Here is a 9492-nt window from a genome sequence, read left to right on the forward strand (position 1 = left end):
AAACAAGTCCTACTAGCCCCTCAGAGGAAATTAGATGGATGTGATGTTAAATGTAGAAGTAGAATGAACTTTGTTTTTCCAGTCGAAACCCTGAAAATAATACTTTAGGCACTCTACAAAGGGTTAAACATTGCTAAAAATAACTTTTAAAATGCACTTGTTTCTTATAAAAATTAATTTACTGCATGATCAGTCCTTGATTACTTGTAGCAACTAAGGGGACCAATACTGGTACAGATGATTGCAAAGTATGGATACTCTAACTCCCTTAAGCAGAAAGGCAAAGTATCCTTTATGGGACAAAGAAGGGGCCATGCTCTCTTAAAGGGGCCTACCAGGTTAACGGATTCACAGAAAGGGATTCCCATGCAAAGAGATACAGGTAATAGGTGATGTAACCAGTATACAATACTTGTAATTCCCAAACTAAAATAGTTGGATAAAACAGTGTTTTTAATAATTCTACAAAAACCAGTTTTTAAAAAAGAAAAGCAATTATTCCATTTGTAGGAGAACTTTAGTCCAGCTGTAATACTGACTACTCAGAACACAGAAAGAAGTGGTTCTAAAACTTTAGCATCAATCAAAATCATCTGGAAGATGTGTTAAAACGTAAAATTACTGGCCCTACTCCAGTATTTTATTCAATATGAGTTTGGACTTTTAACAAGATCCCAGGCAGGGTAGATGGTTCTGTAATAGGTAACAAACATCCTTTCGAGAACTACTGCTCTCAAGCTCAAAAATTACAGTAGCAGAAAGGAATGTTATCAATATTCTCAATTATAGTTCCATAACCTCAACTTTAGAGTATGCAAAACATTTCTTTTATGATTAGTGCATACAAAATTAAATTGTGGTATCAAACATCTTTCAAAAGCAAAAAAGGGTTGAATGGCTGCATGCTATTTCATTCTACATTCTAACCTTGCTCTGTTTTACACTGAGGATGCATTTGTTTACAAATAACATGTAAATGCCTTTGTAAAAACAGATACTCCCCCCATTTTTTTAATGAGAAACTCACTAGAAAGCTTTAAAATCATTAGGTATTAAGGTGTAAAGTGAAAGATGGCCAACCCTACCACATAGAAAGTATTTACTGCCTGACTTGTGGTGGTGCAGTGGATCAAGCGTTGACCTGGAACACTGAGGTAGTCGATTCAAAACCCTGGGCTTGCCTGGTCAAGGCACATATGGGAGTTGATGCTTCCTGTTCCACCCCCTTCTCTCTTTCTTTCTCTCTATTTCTCTCTGTCTCTCCTCTCTAAAAAATGAATAAACACAAATTTTTTTAAAAAAGAAAGTATTTACTGAAGAGCTACTGAGCCTCTAGATGAATTAGCAAATAAAGACTACAAACTTCTAGACTAGATAATCAATTAGAATATAAATTTCAGGCAGACTTGAAACACCTTCAAATAAACTAGACTTCCCCAAAGTGCTAAACCTACCACCTTCCTAGCTAATCTCATAAGTGCTATTGGATCAAGGGGCAGGTGTGGGGAGATAACATGGATTGTTAAATCAAGCTATTATGTTTATAAGGACCACACAAACTAGGAATAAACCTTGATATTCTTGATGAATATATGGTTCAAGAATACATAAAAGTGCATCATATGACTTCTACCTTAAAATACAAAGTGAAAAAAGAATTTTTAAAAAATCTTTATTTATTGATTTTAGTAAGAGAGGAAAGGGGAGAAAGAGAGAGACCAGAACACCGATCTGTTCCTGTACGTGCCCTGACCGGGGATGGAACCAGCAACCTCTGCACTTTGCAAAGACGCTCTACCCAACTGAGCTATCTGGTCAGTGCAGAAGTAAAAATTTTAAGTGAGTTCAGGCCATAATTAATGTTACTAGATATAAACAGGTAAAAAAGAAATAACAGATGAAACGTAAATATATGGCCAGCTTCATTTGTTAGGTAACTGTTACCACACATCAACCAAAACAAAAATACATACAGTACTTGCAAATTAAGAACCTTTGGTGTTGATCAATTAGTTCAAACCTTGAAATTCTTGAACACTTAGAATCTACTCTAGTCCCTAAAGGTGAAGAGCTGTTACCAGAGAGCACAAAAGAATAGTGTTCACTATACAAACATGTCAAACCAACATGTCTTACATCTTAAAATTTATAGGATTTTTTTGTGTGTGTGTTTGTGTGACAGAGAGAGGGACAGATAGGAAAGAAGAGAGATGAGAAGCATCAGTTCTTTGTTGCGGCACCTTAGTTGTTCATTGACTGCTTTCTCATGTGCTTTGACCAGGAGGCTACAACAGAGCAAGTGACCCCTTGCTCAAGCCAGCAACCATGCGCTGAAGCTGGTGAGCCTGTGCTCAAGCCAGATGAGCAGGCGCTCAAGCAGGTGACCTCAAGAGTTTCAAACCTGGGTCCTCTGTGTCCCCGTCTGACATTTCTTTTTTTTTTTTTTTTACAGAGAGAGAATCAGGGACAGGCAGGCAGAAACGGAGAGATGAGAAGCATCAATCATTAGTTTTTTGTTGCGCATTGCAACACCTTAGTTGTTCATTGATTGCTTTCTCATATGTGCCTTGACCGCGGGCCTTCAGCAGACTGAGTAACCCCTTGCTCGAGCCAGCAACCTTGGGTCCAAGCTGGTGAGCTTTTGCTCAAGCTGGTGACCTCGGGGTCTCGAACCTGGGTCCTTGGCATCCCAGTCCGACACTCTATCCACTGCGCCACTGCCTGGTCAGGCCCAGTCTGACACTCTTATCTACTGTGCCACCGCCTGCCTGGTCAGGCTAGAATGTTACGTGTTAACTGTATCTCAAAAAAGCTCAAAAACAAAAAGAAGAGTGCTCAGCTAATATCATGGTACTGCCATGCCACCTGAATATATTAATATGTGGTCAAAACAATGAAAGAATGTCTATAGTCAGCAACACAAAAATTTGAATAATTCTCCCCGCCCTTACTTTCCAAGAGAGAGGAAGAGAGATAGAGACAGATTCTCACTTGTGCCTCAACTGGGACCTACCCTGGCAACCCTCAGCAGGGTCGGATGCTCTGCCCATGTTCACAATCAATTTATATTTAGTGCCTTGAGATGAAAGCTCCAGGGAGCCATTCCTTAGCACCCGGGGCTGACGTGCCTGAACCAATCAAGCAATGGCTGTGGGAAGAGGGTAGGGATAAGGAGAGAGAAGGGAGAGGGGGAAAGAAGGAAAGGGGGAGAAAGAGAAAGAGAGAAAGAGAGAGAGAGAAGGAGAGAAGGGGAAAGGATGCAACAGCTACATGCTGGGCCCATACTCTACCAGTGAGCCGAATGGCCAGGGCGTAAATTATTTTTAAACTTGATTTTAAAAGCATGATTTAATCCGTAAAAGCAGAAAATATTAAGGAAATATTTATGCCCAAGAATAAACAAAAAACCTTTCGGAAAATTAATAAAATGTAGACAATCTAATTGGTATTAAACAGAAAGAGAAATTATATGTACATAGACACAACCACACACACCACACTAGAGTATCTATATTTATGATGCACTCATATGGGATTAAATTTTTCTTAAATGTCCTTGAGATTTCATTAGGAAAAAATACACTTAGAAGATGATCAGAATAGCCAAGACAAAACCAAAACTCCTACTCTGAGGACCCCCAGGCTCCAGCCAACTTTCCCAGGCACGAAGTTCTTTACTGCAGTATTTCAGTGATTTTACTATTTTAATACAGTATGTACTATTAAAGGGGGGAGGGTAGCACACAGCCAGTTCCAAACCTATTTGGCCCAGGTATTTAGCCTAGAATACATGTGTTCTTTGGGAAATGCTGCCACTGACACCACTTGCTAAGAAACCCGTTAAAATCACTAACTTTCTGCACCAGTTTAAGGCAGGTGGACATGACATAGCAGGCTTTAAAACTCTTCCTCTTATGTAGACCAGTTAGCTGAATTAACAAAGAATGTGTGATATATTGCTCATTAATTTTTTTAAAAATACCAGGATTAAAAAAAACCAACAAAACTAGGATTTTTCTGATTCAAAATAAAAGCTCTATGATATGACACTCATCTATTATAAAAACATAAAACACTGTAATTTAATTACACAAATGTAAGAGGATGACAAATACTAATATACTGCTGAGTCTATTAAAAGTGGGAATACCAGGTATCCAGTGTATTTCCTACATGTAGGGAAAAGCCAGGATGCAGCAGAGTTCTGCAGTTTACCTTACTGGAAGTGTCTGAGATTATGAACAGAATTCTCAAGTACACTTAATTGAGAACATACACTAAATGCACAGCGTAAAATTATGCGTCTGAAAGAAGCCAGTGAGTATATGTTTTACATGTTTCAAAGTTTGACTTTTTAAATGTATAAGGTTAAAATAAGTTCATACATACCTGAAAAAGTATAATACTGCTTAACTGCATACGCCTTGCAAAATACTGTGAATCTTAAAGCTGGGTGGTGCCTACGGCATTATCTAACGCAAAGCTTCCTTTGACAGATGAAGCTGAGCCCCCAAAAGGCTGTTTTGCCCCATTACTATACAGCTGCTGATCCTTTGATTCAATTGAATTACCTAATTTCCTTTCTTCTAACCACAACACTGAGCTGTCGTCTCCTCTTTGTCCTACGTATTACCTTCCCCTTCTCTTGGTCCTACCACAGCCACTGGATACAGGGCTTCCTCTACTTCCTCCTCTTCTATCTGGCTCTTCAGGTCCCATTTCCTTTCATGTCCCTCTCCATTAATCACTCACTTTTTCTCTTTCGTCACCCTAGAAGCATTCTTAAACAAGTAAAATTTATTTTTACAAATCAGTATAATTTACAAATAGCCCAGTTATTCAGAATTAGAATTTCAAGGTTAATTCTTTTACCATTCTAAAGTCAATATAATTCAACACACATCTGTAGTAACTTGAAGCTTCTAATGATTATCAAGAAATAAATACCTAATCAAATCTCATTACTTGGGACATGAGTAATTCTACTCGTTTACACCCATATTCCCGTATTTTAGCTCCCATGCAACCACCTTAAGGACAACAACAACAAAATAAAAATGTCAGAACGTGTTATCTTCACAAGAATCAAAGTAAATTTTAAAGCTTGAGGTATGCTGAACAGCTCTTTCCTTCAATGTGTTACCTATTTAGGTATTCATCATCACACAACCCATATGGCAAAATCTTTTTTGCCAATGTAGGATTCAAGTAAATAAAGGAAAAAAAGAAAATCTCACCCCCGATGGTACTTTCTTGAAATTCATGAAATTGACCTTTCACAAAACGAAGCACTAGGCTTGATTTGCCAACTGCAGACTCTCCCAGAAGTACTAGTTTGAACTGGCATATTTTATTTCCAGTATTTGGCCCGTTGGGTCTTGTTGCTCCTCGATTAGCCATGTCCAAATTTGAAAGAAGTCCCTAATTTCAGTCTCTTAAATGAACTTCCAGGATGCAAGTTGTAATTTTTTCTCCCGGAGATAAAGAAACCTGTAAATATAAATCAAATATACAAATCAGTAAACAAAATAAATGTAACATTAATCACTTTAACAAATTTTGCCTATAACATATTATTTATTTATTTGTGACAGAGACAGTGAGAGGGATAGATAAGGAAAGACTATACAGGAAGGGAGAGAGAGAAGCATCAGCTCTTCCTTGCGGCTCCTTAGTTGTTCATTCACTGCTTTCTCATATGTGCCTTGATGGAGGCGGGGTAGGGGCTGCTACAGCACAGCTAGCAACCCCTTGCTCAAAATAAGTGACCTCGGGGTTTCAAACCTGGGTCCTCTGCGTCCCAGTCCACCGCTCTATCCACTACACCACCGCCTGGTCAGGCATCTATAACATATTACTGTATTATATAACAATTATAACCTCTACAGGAAACTGAATGCCATTTAGTTTAATCCATTACCTTTGTAATGAAATAACATTAACGGGCTAAGATTTGAGCCTGATAACCATGCTAAGTTGCAGGACTTTAAAAATATTTTTAAAGTTAAAATTTTATTAAAGACTCAACTTAGTGCCAGGTACTAAATACTGCCACGCAACAATCTTACAAAGTTAGGCTATTATGATCCTTAAAAATGAGGAAACAGGCAGAGGGAGGTTAAGTAACTTGATTGAGGTCACATAGTTACTATGACAGAAAGCTGCACCAGAGCTGAGTTTCAAACCCAGGTAACCTAAGAGGTGACTCAAGAGTTCAGGTTCTGGAACCAGACTACTTGGGTTAAAATAGTTTTAAGGAAAATTAAGTTAATAAATGGAAAGCTCTCAGGACACGACAGCTCAAAAAATGTTGAATATTATTACTTAATGTTCTCTGTTTAATAGTGATTCTGAAGCAACAACTCTTAAATTTTAATTTTTAACTACAGTTAACATTCAATATTATTCAGATATACAGCGTAGTGATTAGACATTTATGTCTTATGAAGTGATGCCCCCATAAGTCTAGGACCCACCTGACACCATATAGTCACTACCATATTATTGACTATATCCCCAACGCTGTACATCACATTCCGGTGACTATATTCTAACTGCTAATCCTTGTGTACTTCTTAATCCCTTGAACAACAAATATTTTTTGGCTCCCAGGTTTGTGTTTAGTGGCCAAAAGAGCTAAAGTCATTTCCTCACGTGCTGAAGTACATAAACACGGAAGTGTTAACAGTGGTCGTCTATGTGGTGAGCTTACTAGTCTTACTTATAACTTTCCGTAGTTTTGAGGCTAACAAATGTCATTATTTTCTACTTAATACATTTAGAAAAAAACTAGCCTGAATAGCAACTTTTATCTTCTTGTTACCTAATAATGCTAGTTTTCAATCTCAAAGAAATTAGCAAACATTTAAACAACCCTTACCCAGCCTCCTCACAAATCAATCTTAAATTTGTTTTCTTCCATCTTTAATCAAAATCTAATCATGTGCTTACTAATATTAAATCTGATGATTCTCTCCCTAGAATTGCTGTTAATTTAGGTACTTCATAAGAAATATGCCTTCTCCGTGAAAGAGCGTACACAAGAATCTCTCCTGACAATGAATTCACTAACAAACATATCCAAGAGACATTACATTCAAAACAATAAAATCACCTCTGCCTTATTTAAACAGCAGCTTGGAAGAGTCCTTTATTCGTTAACACATGGTGAAATATTTACAGACAAAATATGTCTGAACTGCTTCCAAAAAAATGGGGATGTAAACAGAGTCAGAGTGGCCATAAGAAAATTGAAGCTCCGGAATGGGTTCTCTTATACTATTCTCTCTACTTTTGTGTGTTTACAACTTTTCCCAAAATACAAAAATCCTGCAACCCTCCCACCCCACTAAAAATATACCAGATTTGGGAATGTAATCTGGCTGGCTATACCAATGTCTGCCAAAGCAAGTTCTTTCACTTCCCTGTCTCTGTTTCTGGAATACCTAACCTACATAGCTGTGGTGAGAATTAAATGGGAGAACATATGTTCGAACTGTAATTGGTAGAAGCCCTTGGATGAGTTAATGACCAAGTATCAATAAAATGTCATGGAGACTGGAAAGGCACCAACACACCTTCAGTATTATACACAAAAACAACTGATATACATCCCAATTGTCTAATTACCTGACAAAACAGCAAATTAAATTACTCGTCAATGAAAATATGCTCCGAATTTTCATGGTGCTTCCAAAATTTCAGAAAGAAAACATCCGATTCCCATAAAAATAAAAAAAATGCTTTACCTTTGCCTTCTCATGGATTACAGTTCCCCATAGTCTTTCAAAAAAGATAACTATATTTAATTATATACCGTTAGCTTAACATTAAGGTGGAAAATGATGTGTATTTATTTGTATTCACTACGGAAACTTGTTTTGCAAAAGATTTTGCATAAAATGCATTTTAACCTTTTGGAAATAACTTATTCTACAATCAAAATTGTATTAATAACAGCAGCTGGCATTTACTGGGCCTTATATTGTGCTAATAAGCACTATTCTATGGCTTTTGCTTAGAGCAACTCTATGAGCTCTTACTATCATCCCTTATTTACATAAAAAATAAAGTTTCTGATCTGTCCTGGATTATCACAGTGGTGTATTCAGGTTTTTTTCCCCCCCCTTACTAGTTAAGTGAAAGGCAACTGATTCAACACTTTGATTCCACTCAACATAATACAAAAACCAAACATGTGAATTATGACATGCAATACTGAAAACGTCTAAAAGTCCCGGGAGTAGCCACTTCAAGAAGCGCAGAGCAGGTCTAATGGTCTCTAGCCAGTGAGCGTGTTCAGCGCTGGAGTTCCTGAAAGCGGCGGTTCACCGCCCTGCTCGGAGAAGCCGGGAATCTCTAGACAGCCACTCCGGACGAACCTTCTCCTCCCTCCATTACCCGTCTTTGGAAGTCGAAGGTAGGCGGAGCTCCCCAAATTCACACCTGCCGTAGGCCCCGGTTCCTCCGCGGAGAGCACCTGAATAACTGACCACAAACTCCGATCGCCGGAACGAGCGGGCCCGCCGGGCCCCTGGGCCATCTTTCCGGTCCTCCTCCCTCGAATCTGGCCCGGCTTCGGCGGGGATCCCCCTCCCCCCAAGCCTGCCAGGACAGGGGACAGGCACCACCGCGGCCTCCAGTATTCACGGCGCCATCTTGAGTAGGGAAGAGGGTGACACCCGTCGCTCCCTTAGCCAGTCCCCAAATCCTGGTCCTCCAGAGCCTCTTGAAGAACGAGTCACCGGGGCCGGCAGGATGAGACGCCGGGTTCGACAGCTCTCTGGTCCAAGGCACGGGCGCGCGAGAGGTAGAAGGGGACTCAGTGCCGGCAGGGCCACCGGCAGCCTGGGGACAGCGGATCACCTGGGGTCCCGCCCCGGGCAGGGGGAGGGACGGGTTGGTTACCTTAGACCGCAGCACGCAGAGCCGCGGGGCTGAAGCTTCCCGGCGGCACGTCCCAGGCGCAGCCCGCGGAAAGGCTGTGGCTCTGGCGGCGGCGCGTCTCCTCCTCGCGCCGCTCCCCTCAGACTGGACGGTGCGGGGCTCGTGCCGTGGTGCCGCCCCCGTCGGGCCCGGTCCCCGCCTCTCTCCGCTCCGCCTTCCTCTCTCCTTTCTCCTCCTCCGCCGCCGGCGCTCCAGTTCCCACTAATTCTTCCTCCTCCTCCCTCCTCCGCCTCCTCCCCTCAGGCCGGCCGCGGGCTCCTTCGCGAACCAAAACACAAACACTCCAGTCCCAGCGCGAGAGCCACTTCCGCCGCCCGGCGCCGGCCTCGCCGCCACGTCGCGGCACGTAGCGAATTACGTCCTTTCGTCACTTCCGTCGCCGCCAGTCCGAGCGCTTCATCCGCTCCCCCACTCCCCCCTCAAAGCCCTCCCAGCAGGCGCTGGTCTCGGGGCGGGGCGGGGCGGTCACGTGGTCCCCGCAATTCCATCACCTCCCTCCCCGGAGGCGCGCGGGGCCCCGCCCTTACTGGCGCCATTGTTATCTGG

The 9492-nt window shown here is 41.4% G+C and overlaps 1 protein-coding gene across 2 annotated transcripts in view; it reads right to left on the reverse strand.

Moving 5' to 3' along the window:
* The window catches only part of RAB5A (RAB5A, member RAS oncogene family), a 37878-nt gene extending 28618 nt beyond the window's left edge, over nt 1–9260 (reverse strand). The window contains exons 1-2 of one of the 2 annotated variants that reach the window (XM_066245526.1): nt 8908–9260; nt 5238–5490 (exon numbers count right to left, since the gene is read on the reverse strand). In XM_066245526.1, the coding sequence (XP_066101623.1) occupies nt 5238–5400 (163 nt within the window). In that variant the 5' untranslated portion in view covers nt 5401–5490; nt 8908–9260. Of the gene's footprint in view, nt 1–5237; nt 5491–8445; nt 8818–8907 lie in introns of those variants that run through there. The other variant, XM_066245527.1, reaches the window with a different exon arrangement.
* Between the last annotated feature and the right edge of the window lie 232 nt (nt 9261–9492).

Source organism: Saccopteryx bilineata, chromosome 10 (genome assembly GCF_036850765.1).
Source record: "Saccopteryx bilineata isolate mSacBil1 chromosome 10, mSacBil1_pri_phased_curated, whole genome shotgun sequence".
Taxonomy (NCBI): domain Eukaryota; kingdom Metazoa; phylum Chordata; class Mammalia; order Chiroptera; family Emballonuridae; genus Saccopteryx; species Saccopteryx bilineata.